Source organism: Mustela erminea, chromosome 8 (genome assembly GCF_009829155.1).
Source record: "Mustela erminea isolate mMusErm1 chromosome 8, mMusErm1.Pri, whole genome shotgun sequence".
NCBI lineage: Eukaryota > Metazoa > Chordata > Mammalia > Carnivora > Mustelidae > Mustela > Mustela erminea.
In genome coordinates, this window is record NC_045621.1 from 14,149,319 (window position 1) to 14,176,680 (window position 27,362).

At 37.8% G+C, this 27,362-nt stretch overlaps 1 protein-coding gene across 6 annotated transcripts in view; it reads right to left on the bottom strand.

Moving 5' to 3' along the window:
• The window catches only part of ICA1L (islet cell autoantigen 1 like), an 83,952-nt gene that overhangs the window by 11,432 nt on the left and 45,158 nt on the right, over nucleotides 1-27,362 (bottom strand). For 4 of the 6 annotated variants that reach the window (XM_032354466.1, XM_032354467.1, XM_032354468.1 and 1 more), the window contains exons 11-14: nucleotides 23,183-23,257; nucleotides 17,254-17,508; nucleotides 14,311-14,400; nucleotides 7,050-9,126 (exon numbers count right to left, since the gene is read on the bottom strand). In XM_032354466.1, the coding sequence (XP_032210357.1) occupies nucleotides 9,011-9,126; nucleotides 14,311-14,400; nucleotides 17,254-17,508; nucleotides 23,183-23,257 (536 nt within the window). In that variant the 3' untranslated portion in view covers nucleotides 7,050-9,010. Of the gene's footprint in view, nucleotides 1-7,049; nucleotides 9,127-14,310; nucleotides 14,401-17,253; nucleotides 17,509-23,182; nucleotides 23,258-27,362 lie in introns of those variants that run through there. The other 2 variants (XR_004288468.1, XM_032354470.1) reach the window with 2 other exon arrangements.

Below are 27,362 nucleotides of genomic sequence, written 5' to 3' on the forward strand. Positions count from 1 at the left end.
CTCGAGGACGCCCCGTGCTGGCTTCCGCAGCGGCTGCCCGGGTTTCACCGGCGGCTCCTTTGCCCCACGTCCCTGCCAACCCTTGTTGTTTCTTGGGTTTGAGTCTTTCTAACAGGTGTGAAGGGATACCTCGCTGTGGCTTGGATTTGCATTTCCCTGATGATGAGGGATGTTAAGGCTTTTATTCATGTCTGGTGGCCATCTGGGCGTCGTCTTTGGAGAAATGTCTGCTATGGGGCTCTTAGGGGGCTCAGTCAGCTCAGCATCTGCCTTCAGCTCGGACCGTGATCCCAGGGTCCTGGGGTCCAGGCCCGCATCCGGCTCCCTCCCCAGGGAGTCTCCCTACTCCCTGCTGGTGCTTTCTAATAAGTAAAATCTTTTTTTTTTTTTTAAGATTTTATTTATTTATTTGAGAGAGAGACAGTGAGAGAGAGCATGAGCGAGGAGAAGGTCAGAGGGAGAAGCAGACTCCCCGTGGAGCTGGGAGCCCGAGGCGGGACTCGATCCCGAGACTCCGGGATCACGACCTGAGCCGAAGGCAGTCGTCCAACCCACTGAGCCACCCAGGCGTCCCTCTAATAAGTAAAATCTTAAGAAAAAAGAAATATTTGTTATGTCTTCTGCCCATTTTAAAAAATATATTTATTTAAAAAATAAAAATAAAAAAATTTAAAAGATTTTATTTATTTACTTGACAGAGAAATCACAAGTAGGCAGAGAGGCAGGCAGAGAGAGAGGAGGATTTGCCTATTTTTAAATTGGATTATCCGTTTGGTGAGTATTGAATTAAGTTCTTTTCTATTTTGGATACTAACCCTTTATCAGATAGGACATTTGCAAGTATCTTCTCCTGATACATTGCCTTTTTAATTTTGTTGACTGTGTCTTATGCTATGCAGAAACTTTCTATTCTGATATAGTCCCGTTTGTTTTTTTTTTTATTTTATTTATTTATTTGACAGACAGAGATCACAAGTAGGCAGAGAGGCAGGCAGAGAGGAGGAAGCAGGCTCCCTGCCGAGCAGAGAGCCCAATGTGGGGCTCGATTCCAGGACCCTGAGATGATGACCTGAGCCGAAACCAGGCTTAACCCACTGAGCCACCCAGGTGCCCCCCAATAGTTTATTTTTGCTTTTATTTCTCTTGCCTCAGGAGACATCTAGAAAAATGTTGCTACAACCAATGTCATTGAAATTGCGGTTCTTTTTAAGTACTGTTAGGGCCTTCAGGTCTCACATTTAGGTTTTTATTCCATTTCCAGTTTATTTTTGTGTGTGGTGTAAGAAAGTAGTCCGGTTTCTCCCCCCCCCCCCCTCCCCGTGTTGAAGCAGGTTTTCCCAAAACCATTTGTTGAAGAGACTTTTTCCCATTGTTAGTCATTCCTCCTTTGTCAAAGATTAACTGACCAAATAATTGTGGGTTTATTTCAGGGTTTTCTGTCCTATTGCATTGATCTGTTTTTCAGTGCTAGTACCATACTATTTTAATTACCACCACTTTGTAATGTAACTTGAAATTTGCAATTGTGATACCTCCAGTTTTTTTCTTTTTCAGAATTGCTTTGGCTGTTTATTCAAGGTCTTTCGTGGTTCTATACAAGTTATAGGATTATTTGTTCTTTGAAAAATGCTGTTGGTATTTTGATAGGGATTGCATTAAATCTGTAGATTGCTTTGGGTAGTGTAGACATTTTAACAATATTTGTTCTTCTTCCAACCCATGAAAATGGAATGTCTTTCATTGGTGTTTCCTAGTTTTCAGAGTACTGGTCATTTACGTCTTTCATTAAATACTTCATTGTTTTCAGTGCAGTTGTAAATAGGATCATTTTCTTAATTTCACGTCTTGTTGCTTTATTTTTAGTGTGTAAGAATTGCAACAGATTTCTGTACAGTGATTTTGTATCCTCTTTACCAAATTCACTTATCAGTTCTAGTATCACTGCAAATAGTGAGAAGTTTACTTCTTCCTTACCAGTTCGGGTGCCTTTTATTTCTTTTTGTTGTCTGATTGCTGTGGCTAGGATTGTGTTGAATAAAAGTGGTGACCGTGGACATCTCTGTCTTGTTCCTGACCTCAGGGGAAAAGCTCTCAGTGTTTCACCATTAAGTATGATATTAACTGGGTTTTTCCTATATGGCCTTTATTCTATTGAAGTATATTCCCTCTACACTTACTCTGTGTAGGGTTTTTGTGATGAATGGGTGGTGTACTTTGTCAAATGCTTTTCCCTGCATCTGTTGAAATGATTATATCCTTTTTATCCTTTCTCTTGTTTATGTGATGTATCCTGTTCCGTGATTTGCAAATATTGAACTACCCTTGCAACCCAAGAATAAAATCTCACTTGATTGTCGTGTATGATTTTTAAATGTATTGTTGAATTTGATTTGCTATTTTATTGAGGATTTTTGCATCTATAATTCATGAGAGATATTGGCCCATTGTTCTCTTTTCTGTGTGTTGTCTTTATCTAGTATTGATAGCAGGGTCATAGTGTCCTCATAGGATGCACTGGAAGTTTTCCTTCCTCTTGTATTTTTTGGAATAGTTTGAGAATAACAAGTATTAATTTTTCTTTAAATGTTTGGTAGAATTTGCAGGTGAAGATGTCTGGGCCTGGACCTTTGTGTTTTGGGAGACTTCAAATTACTGATTCAGTTTCATTGCTGGCAATTGAATCTGTTCAAATTTTCTATTTCTTCTTGCTTTAGTTTTGGTAAGTATATGCTCCTAGAATATTTTTTTCTTTTTTTTAAATTTAAATTCAATTAGCCAACATATAGTACATCCTTAGTTTCAGGTGTAGAGTTCAGTAATTCATCAGTTGTGTGTCACACCCAGCACTCAGCACGTTACGTGCCTTCCTTAATTGCCTGTCACACAGTCACCCCCACTGACCTCCCCTCCAGGAACCCTCTCAGTTTGTTTCCTATAATTAAGAATCCCTCATAGTTTGTCTCTCTCTCTGATCTCTTCCCAGTTTTCCCTCCCTTCCCCTCTGATCCTCTGGGCTGTTTCTTATATTCCGCATATGAGTGAAACCATATAATTATCTTTTTCTGATTGACTTATTTCCCTATTATTCCTATTATTGGTATTTGTCCTTGATGGCTGAGTAATAGTCCATTGTATATATGGCTCCTGTCTTCTTTATCCATTCATCTGTCGGTGGACATCTGGGCTCTTCCCACAGTTTGGCCGTTGTGGACACTGCTGCTCTAAACACGGGGGTGCGAATGCCCCTTTAGATCACTACATTTGTATCTTTATGTCTCTAGAATTTATCCATTTCTCTCAGGTTGTCCAACTTGTTGGCATATAGGTTTTCATAATATTCTGTTAAAATTGTTTGTATTTCTCTGGTTTGGTTGTTATTTCTCCGCTTTCATTAGTGGTTTTATCTGGGTCCTCTTTCTCTTTCAGTGGGTCCTGTTAGAGTTTATCAATTTTGTGATCTTTTCAAAGAAACAGCTCCTGGTTTCATTAATCTGTTCTACTGGGTTTTTTTGTTTGTTTTGTTTTTAAGATTTTATTTTTTTGAGAGGGTGTGTGTGTGCACAAACAGGGTGAGCAGCAGGCAGAGGGAAAGGGAGAAGCAGATTCCCCGCTGAGCAGGGAGCCTGGTGCGGGGCTTAATCCCAGGACCCTGGGATCATGACCTGAGTCAAAGGCAGACCCTTAGCAACTGAACCACCCAGTTGCTCTGTTTTGTTTTGTTTTTTTTTTTTAGTTTCTATGTCATTTATTTCTGCTCTAATCTTTAGTATTTCCTTCCTTTTGCTGGGTTTGGGTTTTATTCCTATTTTTCTAGCTCCTTTAGAGGAGGAAGGTTAGGGCATTTTGAGATTTTTCTTGCTTCTTGAGGTATGCCTGTATTGCTCTAAGCTTCCCTTTTAGAGCCAATTTTGGTGCATCCCAAAGATTTTTTGTTTTCATTTTCATTTGTTTCCATGCAATTTTTTTCCTTTGACTTCCTGGTTGACTCATGCATTGTTCTAGTAGCACGTTATTTAATATCCATGTGTTTGTATTCTTGCCATATTTTTCTTGTGGTTGATTTCATAGCACATGGTCAGAAAAGATACATGGTAGGACTAATTTTTTTGAATTTGTTGAGACTTACTTTGTGGCCTAACGTGATCTGTTCTGGAGAACGTTCCACGTGCACTTGAAAAGAATGTGTGCTCTTCTCTTCGGTATGAAATGTTCTGAATGTCTAAAATCCGTCTGGTCTAGTGTGTCCGTTCAAAGCCACTGTTTACTCGTTGACTTTCTGTTTGGATGCTCCATCCATCCATGGGAGTAGGCGCTGAAGCGTTACTACTGTATTGATGCTATTGTATTACTGTCAGTTTGTTAACTGTTTTATGTATTTGTGTGCATAATATTGGGTGCATAAATATTTACAATTGTTATATCTTTTTTTTAAGATTTTATTTGAGAGAGAGCAGGAGAGAGTGCTTAAGCAGGGGGACGGGCAGAGGGAAAAGCAGACTCCCCTGCTGAGCAGCAGGGAGCCTGACGTGGGGCTCGATCCTAGGATCCTGAGACCATGACCCGAGCCAAAGGCAGATGCCTAACCGACTGAGCCACCCAAGCGCCCCTGAAATTGTTCTATCATCTTGTTGGATTCTCCCCTTTTTTATTATATAGTATCCTTCTTGGTCTCGTTAGAGTCTTTGTTTGAAAGTATAGTTTGGGGGCGCCTCAGTGGCTCAGTGGGTTGGGGCCTCTGCCTTCAGCTCAGGTCGTGGTCCCAGGGTCCTGGGATCAAGCCCCACATCGGGCTCTCTGCTCAGCGGGGAGCCTGCTTCCCCTTCTCTCTCTGTCTGCCTCTCTGCCTACTTGTGATCTCTGTCTGTCAAATAAATAAATTTAAAAAAAAAAAAAAAAAGAAAGTATAGTTTGCCAGGGGGTTCTTGGCTGGCTCCGTCAGAAGAACAAGTGACTCTCGATCTTGGGGTCATAAGCTCAAGCGCCATGTTGGGTATAGAGATTATGTAAATAAATTAACTTGAAAAAAAAAGTCTATATACAGTATTGCTACCCCAGCTTTCTTTTGACATTCATTTGCATGATAAATGTTTCTCCATCCCCTCACTTTCAAAATGTAGGTGTCTTTCAGTCAGAAATGAGCCTCTTACAGGAGTATATAGATGGATCTGGTCAAAAGTAATTTTTTAATCTTAATTTGGCATGCTCATTTCAGACAGAAGACAGAATCACCTGGATCAATTTAATTTATATGTAAGGCCAAAGGCACTCTGAATTAACAGTGTATAATGTTAATAGAGGTTATCCTGGATGGTAGGGTTGTGAATGATTTTTCTTAAATGAGAGGCTATTACCTTGATATGGGGAAATGGAAGCTTTTTTCCTTTAATGTAAAAACATGCACTTCAAAATCTTACCTATTAATACCACCTGGATCTCCTTTTTGTATTTATTCTTTGGACATTGATTGGTTCCTTATACCACTGAATGAAGAACCATGTTTAAACTTTAAATGCCAAGGACAGTTTTTAATTCGACTTTTTAAAAGTCTTTTTAAATGATACATAAAAAAGGAGATATTTTATGGTTGGCAAATTAATGTGACTCATCCTGTTCAATAGGTTTTTATTGCCATATTTAAATACCTTACCATTGTATGTTTTATGTGCATTACTTTCAATACTGCTGAATTAATATTTAAAGTTTGTATTTCCTTCCTAGCTTAATTTCAGTATCCCAAGATTCTGGGGCTGCTTCATTGCTCAAGGTAAGAAAACAGAGGGCCTGTCAATACTATGGAAGAAGATACAAACTAGATTGATTCTGGCTTCCTTTTATTCCTGCCTTCAGCAATCAGGTTAAATACTGTGCTTATATTTCGTTGGTTCTTGTTTCTAGGCTCAAAATTTTAATATTGATGGTTTGTATTTTGGTACTGATTATATTTAAACAAAGAGCACATTCTGTTATTTCTCAGATCTTATAACATCCCTTCTGTATGAAGTAAGTTAAAAAGAATGAGTCTCACAAAGATATTCATTGCCTTGGTTTTATTTTCATTCTGTGTTATCTGTATCAATTCAAACTACCTTTTAAATACTATGGTCCTGAGGTAAAACCCGAATTTTCTAATAGGTTAACAATAATTAGATTTGTATTGAATACTTTAGGAAATCAACCTTTTTGTCTTATGCCATCTTGTAATCTTCATTAAAAGAGGCTCAGGAAAATAGAGCACAAACTTACTTTGTTCTTATGCTGTGAGACCTCTGCCTTCCCAGATGGTCTATAAAGATAGTTATGTGAAATAAATATCCGTCGTTGAAATACAAACACTGAATTTCATTGTGCAAATACTGAAGCCTATTTTTTTTTTTTTAAATACAGTTCGTTTCTAACCATATCAGAGCTATGTTTTACAAGTAATGAAAGGTTTCAAAAAATACAAAGTCACACCGATCTCGTCTTAATATGCCCTGGTAATCCTGACTCACTTGTAAAGTGGTCGTAAGAAAGATTAGACAAATTTTAGTTCTTCTGGGGCTTTTCTGAGCTTACATGCATTCTTAATTTGGTAATAAAAAGGAGGAGATATTATTTTCCCCCATTTAATATAAAAACATCCATTTACTTTGAAAGAGTTCTCAACCGACCTTTGGTTAAGGCTATTTCTTACTGAATGTTTGATCTAGATTTAAACAAATAGCAAGCGATCACCCTTCTACTCTGTTTCTCGTGTTTTTCCTTCACTCCCTACTGAATAGGTGGTTTGTTTCCTTTATATTAGCGGTCTAGGTATTATATAGCCAGATTTCTGTTTCTGGCCTCTAGATGACTGAACTTCAAATAATTTATCTTAAAAAAATACAGTTACCTTCATTTTAACAACAGTTTTCAATGTGCTCTTCAAAAATGGGGTTGTTCGATTTGTTGAAATTATAACTGAACTTGCTCAGACAGTTAATGTTGCTTTTGGATCAAATGGGCAGCTATATACTCTGAGAGAAAAAAAATGTTAAGAGAATCTAAACAGTAATAAAAATCTATTGTGGTTTTTTTTTTTTTTTTTTTGAGGACTTTTTTCCTTTGGAAATTGAGTGCAGCGTGAATACACTGGTAGGGATTCTGGCTTGGAAAGTGGTTTTCCTCGGTGTTCAGGCGTCTTTGTTTATGTGAGATAACGGACTGCTTTGCACGCACGTGAAGGAGATACACAAATATTTTTGAACTAATGTATTAGTGAAAGAAAAATGGCGCAAACTTGAGATCCAAAGTTAGCATTATGTTTGAAGTGTTCAAAGTTGACAGTACAGAGTCACCATAGGTACAGAATTTAGATTGTGATTGTGGTCACAGCCCTTGGTGATTGAATCTTCTGGAGAGCTTCACTGAATAAAAAGGAAGAGGTAAAAATGCTTCTGACTGAAAGTATAACCAAATAAGGAAACAAGAGTAAGCATGAAAAGACTACATACCCTTTTCCTGAATCTGTGTTTCTGATCCTCAGATCAGGTCTTTCCAGCCTATGCGATGCTGCCCCACACACGTGACCTCCTGCAGGGCTCGGGCAGCTCCGGGGGTAGCTCGCCCAGAGCGCTGTGCTTGGAGGTGGACTGCACTTTCCCCTCTCTGCTGCACTTCCAAACAATGTTTATTTAGAGTGACTTAGACATTACAAGCCATTCTCTTGTATACAATAAATAAGCCTGTTTGTTTAAAACCAGGAACACATGGAAACTATTGTGAACGCTTTCGTTAAAATGTTCCCTTCTAGAGATGTAATGGACTGGGTGATAAAGAGACACCTGGAGAGTTGCCTCAAAGCCGAAGGCTGGGCAAGAAAAAAGAACAGGAAATGAAGTGATATGTATATCCAGTGGCTGTGAGTTCACTGGCCTAGACTAACTTCCCTCCAGGAAGCATAATCATTTTTTCTCAGTAATCAAATAGAGCCTCAGAAGGCGTCACCCACAGAAAGGGAAAAGTGGAAAAATAAGACCCTTTCTGATTGATCATGTAGAGCCTTCTGTGACTGCCAGAAAAGAAATCTGGATTAAATCATGTCAAGAAATAGGTAATAAAGTATACAAATATGTACAAGAATAAGCTTAGAATTTCTCCCTCATTCAGACAGAAGTTTCTGGGTAATTACAGGAATACTATTGCCAGTTGCTTAGGGGTCGTCCTTCCCTTGCTTGCTTTTCAGAAAGAATGTGAGTGCTCGACACTGTGGTAGCAACATGTGAGAAACCAGGCTGAAGACACCTGTACAATGTCTTGAATATTACTGGCCATTCTTGGGGATCAGGAGATGGGTTTATGAGTTTCTGCAGAAGATAGATTTAGCAAACACATCATCCTGCTACTTTGCCTTGAAAATTCAGTAATGGAATTGAGGGGTGTCCATGATTTTCTATGAAGGAAAAAAACTAAGTGATATTACATTTTAGCCTCCAAGTGGAGAAAAGCACCAAGTTTCTCTGATTTCATTAAAGCGAACTGAGTTCTCAAATCTTACTCCACTTTTCTAACTAAAGACAAAACTGTTCTGGTTCTAGTGCTATTTTCCACAACAGAAAACTCCCCCTGCTACGGTTTTATTTAAAAACCACCCCCAAATCACAACCCAATTTACATGCTGTCTTCATCCACATAAGGAACTGTCACAGCCAGCAAGGTAACTTACACACATACGGCTTTCCAAATAAGCCCAATTCCTTATTTACAGAAGTACTTCTAGCTATTATTTTGACATAAATTTTGGTCTCTCTTTCAGACTCAGTGGCTCATAATATTTTCCACATATTATCAACAGCTGCAAATCCAAGATATTAAAGAAATACTTAATCTATTCAAATGTAGTCCTTACCATCTCTTTAAAGTTGGCTGAAAACTGTTAGATTCACAAACACGATGCTTTTGTGTATGGGTTACAATATAAACTCCTTTCCACAAAGGCAATATGTTGAAAAATTGATGTCTCAAGGCCACTGAAGTGACAAGATAATTTCAGTCAGGCATTGAGAAGTTCATCATCTGAGTGTCCAATAGCATCAGGGTTTGCAAGTGGATCCAAGTCTGCAAATAGATTGAACCAAGCTGACATGTCTTGGTTACCATTGTTGGGAGCTATTAAAGAAGAAAAAACACATTTAAGAGTCTCAGGTGTTTAAAATCACATTACTATACCATTTACTTGATTTTACTTTATTTTTTTTAATGCCATATACTTCTACTTTGTTCTCTTAAGATGCTAGCTTTTATTTTTATTTATTTATGAGATTTTATTCACTGGAGAGCGAGCGAGCACAAGCGGGGGCAGGGGAGGGGCACCGGGAGAGGCGGCAGCGACTCCCTGGACTCGGGGATCATGACCTGAGCCCCAGGCTGACGCTCTACTGACTGAGCCGCCCAGGCGTCCCTCCTTGATAATTCTGAGAAGCTAATAATGCAGGTACCTTGTGGTTTGCTGAATCCTTTCTATGTAAGTAATTTTATGTTGCTCTGAGAAATGGTTAAAAATGAACAGGCAGGCAGTAATGGTTTTATAAACACAGATAATTCATAGAAGTCTCTCAGGTAAGGTTCAGAAGTGAAAGTAACCTTTGTTCCCACTCTGCAGGAACATTACATTTGTAAACTTGGTGTTTAAAGATTATAAAATATTAAACATAGGAGGAAGAAAATCCTCCTATCACATACTCAACAATTCTTAACATACTCAACAATTCTCATTTTGGTTTAAAGTTGTTTCCTTTGTCTTGTCCATGTGCATTTTACAGATTTTTGATACATTTTATGGAGTGGATTGTGTCACAGATACAACCTCCTGTTAACCAATTCCCTGTCACCTCCCTGTGGAGACTGGAAAATCACATATGTCAATAGTCTATAGGTTGAACTGTGGCAGAGATTTCAAGGATATATATTTAGGTAAAAGGCTGAAACTATTAAAAGAATGCACAGTGGCCCAGACAGTCATCTCAGAAGGCTAGGCTGTTAAGAATTTCAATTTTTATTAAAATTCTCAGGCTTAATTTTATTAAATTGAAGCCTCAATGATTATAGACAAATAGCTTTCCCAGTACTTCTGTTTCCCAATAGTTCTTTCCCTATGTTCACTTACAAAATTTATTTTACAGCCTCTATCTTAAATGATTAAACACAAATTTAGTTTTCGTGGGTTTTAGAAAAAAAAATTATAAATAGGCTGAATCCCAAAGGGATGGCTGTATTTTGATTCAGCTGGTGTCAGTCTCTGATTTGCTTGGAGTTGACGAATTTTCTGATTTATCCCAGTACACAAAGTACTGGAAAGACTAGAATCCAAGAGTCTACAATGATACATATCAACAAATTAAAAAAAAAAAAATGAGGGGCAAGAAAAAGCCGTTCCATACAGTAGAATGTCAACTAATAAGTGCAGAAGGATTGAGGAAAGAGAAAAACCACCATTTGGCAATAACCATAGTAATAAATATTTCATGCGAAGAATGCTAAATTAGTGGGTGAAACTTGGATGGAAACAAGCCATTTACACAGTTTCAAAATATTTTTCCCACAAAATACTACAAATGGAGAAATCTAATAGTAATTTTATAGTGTAGTCACCTGGGAGACACTGTCTCAATCAACTGACCAAAGTTACCATCTCAAGCAACGGGACAGTTCAGACGTCATGTGCCTCCTGATACTACAGAGGCATGGAGCACCTGGGTGGCTCAGTGGGGTAAGTCTCTGCCTTCCCCTCAGGTCATGATCCCAGGGTCCTGGGATTGAGCCCCACATCAGGCTCTCTGCTTGGCAGGGGGCCTGCTTCTGCCTGCCTCTCTGCCTACTTGTGATCTCTCTCCCTCTGTAAAATAAATAAATAAAATCTTTAAAAAAAAAAAAAAAAAAAGGCACAACATCACTCTTGTTAGGCTCGTCCTGCCAAAATCCCTAACCTGAATCTAACTACGAAAAAAAAAAAATCAGATAAACCAAACTTGAAGAATATTCTACAAAATAAATGACCTCTATGCTCTAGAGAAGTCAGGATGAGGAAAGACAAAGATTAAGGAACTATCCCAGATTAAAGGCAATTAAAGAGACTTGACACTAAATGCAGTGTCAGATCCTGGATTGGATCCTGCACGGGGTGGGCGAAACCTCTTTCTCTTTTGTTATAAAAAAGCACAGGGGCGCCTGGGTGGCTCAGTGGGTTAAATGCCTGCCTTTGACTCAAGTCATGATACGGGGGTCTCAGAATCAAGCCCTGTGTCTAGCTCCCTGCTCAGCAGGAAGTCTGCTTCTCCCTCTGTCCCGCAGCCCGCTCATGTTCTCTTGCAAATAAATGAATAAAATCTTTAAAGAAAACAAAACATTAGTGGGACAATTGGCAAATCTCAATAAGGTCTATAAATTAGATAACAGTATGACGTTAATTTCCTGATTTTGATAACTGAATTGCAATTATGTAAAAGAATATCCTTATTTTTAGGAAAAAGATAATGAAGTATTTAAGCTTAAAGGACTATTATGTCTGGTACTTTCTAGTCTCTGAATAATTTCAGTTCAGAAGAAATTATATATATTATACACACACAGAATAAGACAAATACGATTCACATTTTGGAAAATCTTGGTGAAGTCACAGGAATATTTTTTATTATAATCACAAGCCTTTCTATAGTTTTGAAAATTTAAAAATATTGATACAATGTCATAAACCACTAAAAAATACGAGTCCATATAGGGGCACCTGGGTGGCTCAGTCAGTTAAGCGTCTACCTTTGGCTCATATCATGATCCCAGGGTCCTGGAATCAATTCCCACATTGGGGTCCCTCTTCAGTGGGGAGCCTGCCTCTCCCTCTGCTGCTTCCCCTGCTTGTGCTCTGTCAAATCAATTCTTTTCAAAAAATGTTACTCCAGGGACGTCTGGGTGGCTCAGTTGGTTGGGCGGCTGCCTTCGGCTCAGGTCATGATCCCCGCGTCCTCGGATCGAGTCCCACATCGGGCTCCTTGCTCAGCGGGGAGCCTGCTTCTCCCTCTGCCTCTGCCTGCCAATCTCTCTGCCTGTGCTCACTCTGAGAAATAAATAAAATCTTAAAAAAAAAATGTTAGTCCACATGGGTAGTACATAAATGGGGAAGGAGAGAGGCTGTTTGTAGCAGAGTGCTGAGGGCGGGCAGAAGCAGTGAACTGTATGGCCAGTGAATTATGTGTCAATAAGACTATTTAAAATTATGATCAAATAGCTAAGATTTTAAAAAATTAATATATCCATATAAAGGAATATTAAACCTTAAAAGGGAGAAAATCCTGTCACATGCTACAACATGGGTGAACTGTGAGGACGTTAGACTAAATGAAATAAGCCAGTCCTGGGAAGACAAATACTGGGTGAGGTGCCCAGGGCAGTCGCATTCACAGAAACAAACTCTGATGGTGGTTAGCAGCAGAGGAAAGGGATTCGTTGTTCGGATCTAAAGTTTCAGATCCGCAAAATGAAAAAGCTCTGGAGATCGTTCCAGCGCACTATGCACAGACTTAACATTATTGAACTGTTCACCTACAAATGGTTACGGTGGTTCTGTGTTTTCTACGATAATAAAAATGCAGAGGGAGTGCTGTGGTTAGAAAATCATCATGTTTTACCACCCGTCATAGTGAAGACTGAATCAGGCCAAAAGCAACGCTGGACGCTAAATTGAAGTAGCGATTGTGACGCCGGGCTGGACTTGGGCGCAGAGTGTCCCCTCACAGACCGCTCACTGACTGCAGAGAGGGTAAAGCAGCATAAAGTGGGAAATATTTAGGAGGAAAACTGGACCACTCTTTGGACCACGCTCACCATTAGTCTCGCCGGCGAGGGAGAAGCGGACAACATCAGCTTTCAGCTGCGCAGCCCTGAGAGGGGGGCGCCGCCGGGGCTGTCCTCCAGGCAAGAATGAAGAACCTGAACTTAACCGTGAAGAAAAGCTGTGGAAACATTTCAGGTTAAAAGAGGCCAGAGAGACTGGACTAGTGGGCATCTGAACCTAGACTCACTTCCAGACAGAGAAAGCGCTGCAGGGGGCGTGACTGTGGCAGCTCACCAAGCCGGAATACAGACGCGTGACGGGTTACAGGGAGAGTATCATGTTATTACTGTCCATTTTCTGACATTTGCAACCGTACTGTGGTTATGCGAGAGAACGTACCAGTTCTTAGGAAATGTGCACCGAAGTACTTTGGGGGTAAATAGTCATGATGCGTGTAACTCACCCTTGAGTGGTGCAGAATAAAATAACAGACACACGTCTACACCAGCAAAATACGAACAGCAGATGAACCTCATAAAGGGGACACAGGTATTCTCTGTGCTACTTTCACTTATGCAATACATCTGTACGTTTGAAATTATTTCCAATTAAAATTTTTAAAAATCAGCAGCAGTGACTAAGATTATTATGTATCTAAAATCCTGACAGAGTGTCTGTTTTCTCCGCAACCCCACACGGTAGTTCCAGCACGGATCAGTTCTGCAGGTGCCGACAGTCCGGGTTCACAATGAGTGTGAGCCAGGCCCTTGCTGAACACCTGAATGCACTGTTTGTCAATAGGCATCTTGAACTCAAAGAACACCTTCTGCCTCCAATGCTATCACCCCTTACCAACAAACCTCAACACAAAATTCAAAAAATTAAACTACACAATTTAGTTTACTATGACAAGCCCACAGGTTCTATTCAGTTTTTTCCATGATGAGGGATAGCCAGGTATAACTTACATTTTATTTATTTAAATATTTTATTTATTTATTTATTATTTTTTAAGAAGATTTTATTTATTTATCTGTCAGAAAGAGCACAAGCAGGGGGAGTGGCAGGCAGAGGGAGAAGAAGGTTCTCGGCTGAGCAAGGAGCCCAAAGCGGTGCTTGATCCCACTGGGATCATGACCTGAGCCAAAGGCAGACGCTTAACCGACTGAGCCACCCCGCGATCCCTATGTATTTAGTTGAGAGAGAGAGAGAGAGAGAGAACTTGTGTGCACAAGTAGGGCAAGTAGGGGAGGAGAAGGAGAGGAAGAGAGAGAACTGCGCAGACTCCGCAGCGGAGCCTCACAACCCTGAGATCACGACCTGAGATCACGACCTGAGCCAAAATCAAGAGTTGGGACGCTTAGCCAACTGAGCCAACCAAGTGCCCCTATAACTTTCATTTTATTATTAACAAAATATTTTTCTGGACACTATGAAGCAAACACTATAAAATGATACTTTTCTAAATTTATCTGCATTCAACCGATTGCTAATATAATGGCAAAGACTATAAGTATATAACTTACACTTTGTTGATTTCTTTGGACTCTGTGAAGGCACTGGCTGGTTATCAGTGTGTGGAAGGGGAACTTCTAATCCCTCTTGGGAGGCCCAGCCTGGGGGAGGGAAGTACGGAATTACCCGTTGTTAGTCAAGTAGGAAGCAGCATCAGAAAAAATAAGAAAACGTAAAAATATCTGCTGAGTCCTCAAATCTTTCTATCAGGGTGAGATTCTACAATGTAAGACACAGGAGACACTTAAAATGTATCTGCAATTATGTATTTTAGTCAAATCATCTAAGTTTAGTTCCAGCTAGAATTAGACTTCCTTATAGTTTTCTAAGTGGTTTTGAAATACAAGTTTTCTTTTTAAACAACTGCAAATAGATGAGGCACAGAAAGAATTTCTGAGGGGTTGGGAGAGAGGAAATACACCTGCCAATTAGAATCTTGAAACCTTTAAGTATGTTTATATCCTTGGATTTAGTAATCCTAGTTCCAGAAATTTATCTTGAGTAAATAATTTAAGTGACGGGAAAAAAGCACACATATGGTTATGTTTATTGTGGCATTATCTATAAAATGAAAAAGTTGTAACAGTAAGGAAGGAATTATGGGAGATAAAGGCGACAAGATATTATGCAGTCATTAAAAAGTATCATTACGAATACCCATTACTAAAACAGTGAAATGTTTGCCATAACATGAGAAATGATTTAGGCTATAATTAAAATGCAGCACTAGAAACGAACCTAGATTACGCTGCCTACTACCCTCCTTGAACAGAAGAGATCACGGAAAGCCCAAGTTTGTTCTTAGAGTTCCTAGAACAGAGATCTTTTAACTCAGGGTAGCTCACTTTCCTGGTTTACACTGCAGTAGAGTAAGAAGTCATAAAGAAAAGGCTGGTGAAGTAGGAGCGGCCTGCAGTAGGAGGCAGAAGACCAGATTTTGGTTTCCTCTTAATTTTTACTGCCTGGGGATTTTAAGCAAGACACCATTTCAACAGAGTATCAGTTGCCTGGGCCATTGCTTGGGAACATCCTGTCAGCCTACAGGCAGGGACCAGAACAGAGGCTCTGAGTGGTGAAAAAATACCGCTGATAATGTACAGCCAGAAAAGAAGAAAAGATCCAGTGCTGCTAGCGATGCGCAAGTCGGGGAGAGAGCAGTGGGACTGCACGTGGGGAAGGAGTCTGTTTGTAAATGGGGCTAACTATTAGGCCACTGACCAGGCATATAAGAGTAACTTTTTTTCTAAAATTTTATAGTAAAACATTTGAATTATCCTCAGAGTGCCTCTTTATCAGATGAAACTGTTTTCTTACTTTTAGGCTATTTAACAAATTCTTACTGAGTGATTACTGAACTGCTCTTTTATTTATTGAGCTAACTTTATGCTGCAGTCCTGGAAAGCACAAAGATAAATCACCCCACAGATTGTGCCCTTGAGGTGCTTACGGATTGGAAGACATGATGGTCTTGCAGATACAGGATGAACATAAGTATTTTATTTATTTTTTAATTTTTAAAAATTTTTTATTTGACAGAAAGAGAGACCACAAGCCGAGGGAGCAGAGCAGCAGGCAGAGGGAGAGGGAGAAGCAAGTTCCCCACTGAGTGGGGAGTGCAACACAGGACTCGATCCCAAAACCCTGGGATCATGACTTGAGCCAAAGGCAGCGCTTAACCAACTGAGCCACCCAGGAGCCCCTAAACGTAAGTATTTTCATAAAAAGTACAATGCATTAAGATCCTGTTAGGTGTTGGGAACCATTTCCTACTCGGGGATGGAAGACAGGGACAAAAGGCAAGAGGAACTATGATGACAGCCATGAAAACAGGGCGCTGTGGGAGGCCAGAGGCGGGAGAAAGCACACACCGGGCAGCACGGAAGAAATACTCAGTTATTGGCGGCCACGGAGAAAACACTGGACTGGGAATCCACCACAGGCTCAAGCCTGTGCTCCATTACTGAACACCATAAACGAAAGCAGCAACACAAGAAATGATGTTTCAGAGAGATCTGAAAATTAGTCAATATAGTTAGAAAGTGGCTAAGTATTTTGATGTAAGCTACGAGAGAGGAGTGGACACAGAGGCACAAGTTCTATCCTGGAGCCCTTTGTTTCTTCATTTTTTAAAAAAATGTAAGCAGAGTGAGGACATCAGTGTCTGCCTCTTGGAGAATGAACCGTGGGGGAAGCCTGGTCCGTGACCTGGGATTTGGGCGGCCGGGTAGGAAACTCCAGCAGCAGCCCAGGAAGCCAAATAAGGCTCTAAATGCCTCTGGTAACAGAAATGGAGAGAAGGAATGTGAAACTGGAGACATATTTTCGAAACAGAACTGGCAGTACTTAGCAACCAATACGGCAGTGGGGAGCAAGAAGACTCTGAAGGTGCTGGGTTGGACACAGGCTGGTAGGACAGTAGGTCAGTCGAGGGAGCGCCTGACGTAGAGACAAAGCAGGTGACCCTTAGGAAAACACCCTGCCCCGCTTTCTGCCACCATCCTCCAGTCCTGCTCCCTTGCCCAGGAAGCTGCCGTGGAACTACCCTTGTCTGCTCTGAACCCAAGGGGAGAGAACACACCGAGATTTATTAGAGGGAAGAAACAGTATCACCTGCCCTAGGCAAGAGTAGCTTAGCAGGTCAAGAGTTTAAAATAAGACCCGGATTTTTTATGTAGAGAAGACTGGAGAAAGTCAATGTATAAAGTGGGTTTGACAGAGGTGGCAGGAAAGCAGCCCTTGTTTTGCCCTTGTCGATATACTCCGGTCATGGTAATGACCGGACTACTGGTGGTAGTATTTGTTACTTTTGCAGTTGATAGGTGAGACACAGATTTTGCCTAGTAGTACCGAAGTTAAATCAATATCCTTGTTGATTTTAGCATCTACATACACACAGTTTTGCTTCACAAAGATAAATTAAGTTATGACTGTCTAAATGTTTCGTAGGCACTTACTGTTAAAAGCTCCAGCAGCATGAAGGCCAAGGTCAAAAAGCTGTGAAGGAAGGAATCGTGAGGAATGAGCAAGAGGCTCTGACCCCACAGCAGGCTCCCGTGACGTGAAGCTGGCCCCAGGGCTCCCGAAGGCAGTCTGGCATTCTGGGGTAAATTCACCAGTACTTGAAGAACCAGGACTTAGGACGTTGTTGAGAAATGAGAATTCCTTCTCAAAATCATCTTCCAGTGAATCTATCGGGAAATCTTTTACAACTGTTGAATGAACATAAAAACTGAAGGCTTCTTTTCAAGGAAATGAGAGTAGAACATAGGGCAGATCAAATTTGTTTCATTGTTCTCATACATTACTATAATTTTTGAAAGTTTTTTTTAACATAATTTATAATGAACAATTAAACTGATTGGAAACTTATGAGAAATTATTTCTAATTGGATAGTCTAGTCTCTAGAAATTGTTCCAAGGACACACATGAGGAAACATTTATTGAAGACAATCTATTAGAAATCTTGGACTAAGACTTCTAATGGTATTTGAACTAAGAATCATTTCCTTCCTGCCCTCCTTCCAATTCAGCACAATGGAAATTCTACTCTACACCTGTGTGGCCAAACACACAAGGCTCCCTTCTCCCCTAGTTATGTTCTTAGGAGAGGGAAGATGTCAGCATTTCATATCCTGTTCTCAGTTACTTGGCTAAGTCTGGGCAGTACAGTCAAGAGGTGGAAGCACCCAGATAAAAAGACCACAGTCATAAGATGAGACTCTGATTTGAGTCACAAAAGGATGGGGCGGTTTGCAGATAAATGGATAATCATCCCCAAATTTCTTGAAAACATTAATGTACTCATTCATCAAGCTTAATAAAACCCATGCAGAATCAATATAAAGAGATCTATATCTAGATACATCATAGGCAAATCACTGAAAGTCAAAGATAAAGAAAAAATCCCCCCATTCATAAATGGGAAGAATCAATATTGTCCGGCTGGCAATTGACTCCAAATGAATTCAACATAATTCATACTCAACATAATTCATCATTCATTCATGTAGGAATTCAACATAATTCCTATCAAAATCCCAGTAGGCTCTTTTGGATAGAGATTGACAAGATGATTGTAAAATTTTTATGGAAATGCAAAGGAGTTAGAATAGCCAAAACAGTTTTGAGAAAAGAACAATGCTGTGGGACTACTACCACCAAATTTCAAAAATTTCCTGTAAAACCACAGTAATCAAGACAATATGGTTCTGGTCAAGGACAGATATACAGACTAGTGGAACAGAAACTAGAATCCAGAAACACAAACTTTTTTTTCTTTGGTCACTAGATTTTAACAAAAATGCCAAGAAAATTACATGGAGTAAGAAATGTCCTTGCAGTAAATGGTCCAGGAACAACTGGATGTGCATATGCAATAAACAAAAAACAAAAATTAAAAGACATACCTCACACCAAAAACACCAATTAACTCAAATTGATCATAGTCCTACATATAAGAGCTAAAATTATAAAACTTCAAGAAGAGTACATAAGAGAAAATCTTTGTAACTTTGGGTATGAAGAGTTTCTAGACAGGATACCAAAAGAACATATAAGAAAGAAAGTAAGTTGAACTTTGTAAAATTTTTAAAATTTTGTATTTTAAGAGGCAAAATTTTTTTTTCTTAAAGATTTATTATTTATTTATTTGACAGAGATCACAAGTAGGCAGAGATGGGGGAAACAGGCTCCCCGCTGAGCAGGGAGCCTGATGTGGGACTTGATCCCAGGACCCTGAGATCATGACCCGAGCTGAAGGCAGAGGTTTAACCCACTGAGCGACCCAGGCACCCCATTAAGAGGCAAAGTTCAGAAAATAAGATGACTAGGATAAAATATTTACAAGTTATATGTCTGACAAAGAATTTGCATCAAGAATAAAGAAATCTTGCAACTTAATAATAAGGTAAATAACCCAATTTTAAAATAGGCAAATAGCCCTGGGGCTAATAATACATTATATGTTAATAAAAAAAATTAAAATAGGCAAATAGGTCTTCATAGATTTGTCAACAAAGATATATGAATGGCCAATAAACACAGGAAAAGATACTCAACATCATAAATCACTGGAGAAGTGCAAATTAAAGCCACAAATTGGAAGTACTAAAATGTACATTTTAAAGAGACAACACTCGTGTTGACAAAGAAATGGAAAAACTAGACACCTCATTCTTTGCTAGTGGGAATAAAATGGTAGTAGAGCCATTTTTTTTTAAAGATTTTATTTATTAATTTGACAGAGAGAAATCACAAGTAGACGGAGAGGCAGCCAGAGAGAGAGAGAGAGGGAAGCAGGCTCTCTGCTGAGCAGAGAGCCCGATGCGGGACTCCATCCCAGGACCCTGAGATCATGACCTGAGCCGAAGGCAGCGGCTTAACCCACTGAGCCACCCAGGCGCCCCGTTAGTAGAGCCATTTTTAAAAAACAATTTGACAGCTCCTTAAAAAGATATACTCAACTTACCACACAACCTAGCAATTCCATTCCTAGGAATCTAACAAAGAAAAATGAAAGCTTATGTCCATACTCAGAGAAGTATTTGAATGATCATAGCAACAATATTATAATAGCCAAAAAACATAAATAATCAAATGTTCATCAACTGGTAAATGGATAAACATAATGTGGTATATCCATACAATGGAATATAATCATGAATAAAAAGTAAGGAATCTTGGGGCGCCTGGGTGGCTCAGTGGGTTAAGCCTCTGTCATTGGCTCAGGTCATGATCTCAGGGTCCTAGGATGGAGCCCTGCATTGGGCTCTCTGCTCAGCAGGGAGCCTGCTTCCCCCCTCTCTGCCTCCTGCTCTGCCTACTTGTGATCTCTCTCTGTCCGATAAAAAAATAAATCTTTTTTTTTTTTTAAAGTAAGGAATCAGAGTTAGCAAAATGCAGCATATACATATAATGGAATATTCAGTCTTGTAAATGAAGGAAATTCTGCAATACACCACTGTATGGATGAACCTTGAGGACGTTATGCTAAGTAAAATAAACTAGTCAGAAAAAGACAAGTACTGTATGATTCCAAATACATGACATACTTGGATGTCAAAATCAGAGAGACAGAAAGGAGAATGCTGGGTGTCGGGCTGGGCAGAGGTGGGGTGATGGGGAATTATCGTTGAATGGATACAGCCTTTCAGTTTTATAATGAAAAGAGTTATAGAGCTGAATGTTGATGATGCTTGCATAATATTATGTATGTAATATCGCTGAATTGTACACTTAAAACAGGATGGTAAATTTTATGTGTATTTTATAATTTAAAAATTAAGAAAAAAAAAGTAAATGAACTACTGCTGTATGCAACATGGATGAATCTAGAAAAACATTAGGCTTAATGGAATACATCTAAAGCCAAACACAGAAGACTACCTTTTGTACAATTTTAGTCTAAGAAAGGGAAATTTATAGAGATTAGTATTCTTCTAGGCCTGAGAGTTGAGAGTGAGGATTGTAAACAGTATGAGAGAATTTTTAAAAATATTCTAATATTCAGTGTGGTTATAGATGCACAACTCTATAAATTTACTAAAAATTGCTGAATTTTGCATTTAGAACTGGTAATTTTTTAAAACTTATTATCTCCATAAAGCTGTTAAATAATCAAGAGATTTTATACAAGTCTATGCAAATAAATCTGACAATCTAGACAAAATGAGTTATTTGAGAAAAATAAAACTTATTAAAATTGATCCCAGTACATAAGAAAAGGTTAAACAGACCAATTTCCATAGAGAAGTAAACACAAAAAGGTACCAGGCCTAAATGTTTTCACAGGGAAATCAACAGCAATGTACAAATAGTAAATAAAATATCAGCAAATTAATGCACAATGACAAAGCTGGACTTATAACTGGAATGCAAGGATGGTATAATATCAGGAAACCTATTAATACAGTTAATCATATTAACACATTGAGGAAGAAAAATAATTGCTGGCATAGATACTGTTGTCAAAATTCAATAACGATTCCTCATAAGAACTCTTAAGAAATTAGAAATGTATGGATACTTCTTTAACTTCATAAAACATACACCACATATCAAAAGCCAACATCCTAATTAATTCAGAAACATTACAGGAACTCCCATTAAAATCGGGAAATGCTCACCACTATTTAACATCATTCTGGAGGTAGTAACCAGGCAATGAAACCAAAGAAATCAATTATAATAAAAAGAATTGGTAAAGAGAGAACAGGATTATCTCTGTTTGCAAACGACATGTTGGTATACCTAGAAAATCCTAGACAATCAATGATAAAACTAACCCAAACTAAAAAAATTCAGCACGGTAGCAGCATATAGTATTAACATGCAAAAAATCAATAGCATTTATGTGCACAAAACAATAACCAGTTAAAAATATAATGGAAAAGGGGCACCTGTCTGGCTCAGTTGGTACACAGCATGCAACTCTTGATCTCATGGTCGTGAGTTAGAGCCCCATATTGGGCATAAAGATTACTTAAAATAGATATATATTACACATGTATATATATTTGTATGTAAAACACATATATATACACATATATATGTATATGAAAGGTATAAATATACATATGAAAAGAAAACCTCATTTATAATGGCAAAAAACATAATACTTAGAATAATAAGAACTGCTCAAATCCTATATGAAAAAAACCTATAGGGACGCCTGGGTGGCTCAGTTGGTTAAGCGGCTGCCTTCGGCTCAGGTCATGATCCCAGCGTCCTGGGATCGAGTCCCACATCGGGCTCCTTGCTCGGCAGGGAGCCTGCTTCTCCCTCTGCCTCTAGCCTACCACTCTCTGCCTGTGCTTGCACTCTGTATCTCTCTCTCTCTCTAACAAATAAATAAAAATCTTAAAAAGAAAAGAAAAGAAAAAAACCTATAAAAGATACACAAGGAAATTTTAACAAATAGAAAAATCTCCCTTGTTTCTGGGTAGGATGTCTAATCACTATCAAACTGTCAGTTTTCCACATTTAATGTGATCACAATAAAAGGAACAATGAGCCTTTTTATGGAGCTAGACAATACAATATAAAGCTTATGTTGAAAAATAAACATGAAAGAATCACTAAGAAAATAATGAAAATGATACTAGCCCTATCAGATGTAAAAACACAAAAGAAAATTTCTGTAATTAAAACAGTGTGGGACTGGTACAAGCATACATCAGGGAAAAATAAAGAGAGTCCAGAAACAGACCCAAGTACATACAGAAATCTAGTATATGAGTGGAAGTTATCTCAAATTCCTATGGCAAAGACAGCATTTCAAAAAAATGATAAAGGATGGCCGCCTGCAAAACAATCACATTTAAGCCATCACTAGTACCATATGGCTAAAAAAAACTCCAAGTGAGAGATATAAATGTAAAAAATAAAAGTATACAAATATTAGAAGACAGCATAAATAAACTCTAACTTGGGTTTTACATATGACAAAAATCAAGATCTAATAAAAGATTAATAAATTTGACTACATAATATTATTTTTTAATTTTCATGGCAAGAAACAACTACATGAAAAGACAAAAGACAGGTAACATAGTGGGAAAAAAATATTTGCAACATAAAGATATTCAAAGTAGTATTTAGAGTGTCTACAACTGCTGGATGACAGAGGGACACCAGAGAGTGAGACAGACACTGTCCATCCAGTCCTCACAGTTACACAGATCCATTTGGACAAGAGCTCAGACATATAAAACAAATAATGCCTTAATTTCCATTGATATGTGCTATAAAATAGAAGTAAAGCATTGCATCCCTGTGTAGAGACCTATACAGGTTTTAATGTTAAGGAAATAATTATTAAATTAAAACTAAATAATTTTAAATAATAAACTATCCATATATATAATGAAATTACCATTTCTTACCATTTTCAGAATGAGAAAACTGAGGTGCTTCAAACTCTCTTATTTGAAAATGCTTTTCCTTGTAACCTTCAGCTACTGAAACAAAATGACATAAAAGATAAGCTGAATAAGTAGAAATTTAGCATGCTTATTTACTATAATATTTTATAATAATCTGGCCTAAGTGTGCAATTGACCACATCAGTTTATAATATGTATAAAATGGAAATGTAAAAATTTAAAGAACTATATATAAAAATCACATTTGTGTGTATGAGTATATATATGTGTGCATACATGTATATTTGTGTGCATAGATGGTTCCTGACTTACAATTTTTTGACTTCATAATGATACAAAGGAGATAATCAGTAGAAACTGTACTTCAGATTTTGAATTTGATATTTTCCCAGGCTAGTGAGACATAATACAGTATTCTCTTGTGATGCTGGGCAGAAGCAACGAGCTGCGGCTCCCAGTCAACCATGGGATCACGGGATAAACAAATGATACAATTAACAATCTTCGGTACCCATAAGACCATCCTGTTTTCAGTTTCAGTATTTGATAAATTATATGAGATACTCAATACTTAATTATGAATTAGGCTTTGTGGTAGATCATTTTGCCTACCTGCAGGCTAACAGAAGTGTTCTGAGCCAGGATAAGCTATGATGTTCTTATGTTAGATATATTAAATGCATTTTGACTTATGATATTTGCCTTTTTTCGGTATAGAAAATAAATATCTTATGATATTTTTAATTTTAATTCCAGTATAATTAAAATACAGTGTTACATTAGTTTGAGGTGTTCGACTTATATTTTCAACTTACGATAGGTTTATCAGAACATAACCCCATCTAAAGTTGAAAAAGATCTGTAATACAATATGTATAATTCACACACAAAAAACTTTATAATACCCGTAAGTATTCAGGTCCTTTGTTACATCTCTGTCCCCTTGAAAGTATAAAGTTTTCACATTCCAGGTAAACTGGTACATCTGCTATGAAAAACAGTATCGAGGTTCTCCCCAAAATTAAAAATAGAACTGCCAAATGATTCAGCAGTGCCACTTCTGGGTATTTTATATGAAAAAAAAAAAAGAACCCAAAATCCACTACCTCAAAAATATATATGTACCCCCATGTTCGCTGTGGTATTATTTACAATAACCAAGACATGGAAACAAACCAAGTGTCCATCAGTGGACAAATGGGTAAAGAAAATGTGGGGTGTGTGTGTGTGTGTGTGTGTGTGTGTGTGTAAAATATTAATCAGCTATTAAAAAATGAGATCTTGCTATTTTCAACAACATGGATGGACTTATAAACATTATGCCATGTAAAATAAGTAAGATAGAGAAAGACAAATACTGCATGATCTTGCTTGTATGTAGAATTTAAAAAACAAAAAGACAAAAACCAAGCTCACAGACAGACCAGATTTGGTAGTTGCTGGAGGCAGGGGATGGGGGAGGTAGGCAAAATAGGTAAAGAGGGTCAAAAGGGATAAACTTTTGGTTATAAAATAAATAAAAGATATGTAATATAACATGGTGACTAGTTAATAATACTGTATTGCATACTTGAAAGTTGCTGAATGAATAAATCTTAAAAGTTCTCATCACAAGAAAAAAATTTTCTAACTGTATGGTGATGGGTGTTAACTAGACTTATTGATTCTTTCACACTGTAAGAGTGAATCACACTGTAACAGTGTGATTCTTTCACACTGTATACAAATATCAAATCATTATGTTATAAATCTGAAACTAGTATGTCATTTATACCTCAATTAAAGAAAAGTTTTCACATTCCGAAGCCTAGCCCTTTCCGTGTGTCTAATTCTGTAATCTCTGAAAGTCCATTTTATATTTTGTTCTGCTTGTTCTCCATGTCTCTGGACAACAGATATTTATTTTACGTGCACAGTTGTAACCAGCTTCTCCGCATTCCTCACCTCCACCAAAGTGAGACTAGTAGTAATTTCATATGAAGGCAAAGATCAAAAAAATGTGCTAAAAGACAGCATACCCCCAAAGCTCTCCAGGCAAAAAGTTGTTTATAAAAAAAGATCTCCAAGTTTGGGGTATATACTGAGACAAGTTATGCCCTATCATTAATCTGGGATCCAGTTTCCCACATAATTCATCTGTACCTCATCAGCAACCCAATATAAACACAGGCCAGGAAGAAAAAAAGAAAGAAAGAAAGAAAAGCCAAAAAAGTCCAAGATTTTGACATCTTCAACTATATCAAGGACACCTTTTAAAAAGATAATGAAACCAAAATGTCTCCTACATAAAACATGAATAGTGTTGCTGCTGTACAGTGAGCTTAGAAGGTGTAATACATTTAAGGACAAGGTAGTAATATCTCTACTACATTCTTCTTAAAAGTTGGTGCTCAATTTGAGATACTACAAAAGAAAATGGAAAAAGTTAAACCAAACAAAGTAGTCAAAAGAAAAACAAAATCAAAAGAAAGGTATAAGGAATTCAGTGTTATTTAGCTTTAAGATAAGGAAGCAAAGGATAAATTGGGTTCTAAGTTCAAATAGTATAAAGATGGTTTAAAACTACAGAAGATAAAAAAACAGACTATCAATAAAGATTTCAGTTGAACTCTAGAAAAATCTGGGAATGAGAAAGAGATTCTGGAGGTGGCCAGAGAAGGGAATGAAGAAGAGAGTAAGAGTTTGAGGGCAGGGAAAGAATGGGTGACTCAGTCACACACCATGGAAATTTTGGTAAGCTACAGAAACAGAGTTTGGGGAATGGAAAATTAGTGAAAAACAGACCTGAAGAACTTACCTAGACCCGAAGAAAAGAAGGAAAAGAGATGGAAAATATGAAAGAGAGGACAAAAGATATGAAAGACGAATGAAAAGGTCCAACATAAGCTTACTGAGGTTCCAGAGGAGAAAACAGAGAAAATGGAGGAGCAATATTTTAAAAGATAATGGTGGATGTATACATATTTATCATATATAAAAAAAGACGATAATGGCTGAGCATTTTCCAGAACTAATAAAAGACACAGTTACAGGAAATATAACTTATACTATGAAAGATGAAAAAATTTTAAAAACCTGCTCATTTGGACACATGGTACTGAAACAGCAAGAACACCAAAATGAACAGCATATCCTTAAAGCAGCCAGAAAGAAAAACCAAATTCACTAAATAATTAGACTAACAGAAGATTTCTCAATAGCCCAGGGAAAACAGAAAACAATACAATATTTACAAAGTGGTGAAAGAAAATACCAACCAACCTAAAATTATTTACTAAGCAAAACTGTCTTTCAAAAATAAGAAATAACAATTATTTACAAACATAAGCCAAGTTTACCATCATGGAATCTTTAATAACTTCCAAAACTAAAAGCTATAGTTACAGAAAAGGAAAATGAGGTCACAATGAAGATCTGAAATATATGAAGAAATAATAACAAAGAAAAAATACTGGTACAATACAAATAACATTTCTTCATAAAACAAAAATATTTTTTATTGCTATGTGGGAACTCACAAAAAGAAATAAAACATTGAAGAATAATAGTTGGTGAAGTGAGATGAAAGTGACTGGATTTAGTTTAAGATCTTTGTAATGTTTTGGGAATACTGAGATAGTCATAAACCTAGCCTTTATTTCAAGTACGAATGATATGGACACCTGGGTGGCTCAGTCGGTTAAAGTATGCATGATAAAACTCAAGGGAAACCACCAAAAACAAATAAAATGTGTAACTTCCAAACTAGTACATGGGGTGGGGGGAGGACTAAGAAATCTTCAAAAACAATAATAAAATCTTAATCAATCCAAAGTAAGCCCAAACAGGGGACAAGAGAATGGGGTAGAACAAAACAAAGAGAAAACAGAAAGTACAAGTCCAAATATAAACCACGGCAATAAATGTAAATGGACTAAATTCATCAAAAAAAAGAATGACAAACTGATATATGGGGCCTTTAAAAAAAATCCAGCTTAATTTTATTTATAAGAGACATAACCTAAGATATAAGAACATGGGAAAGTTGAAATTAAAAGTGCATAAAGGGGTATACAAAGCAAATACTAACAAAAATAAAACTACTTAAGCTAAGCTAATGTCATATAGAGGGAACTATAAGCCAAGAAGTAATATTAGGGACAGAAGGGGTCATCATATTATTAACAGATTAATTTGCTAA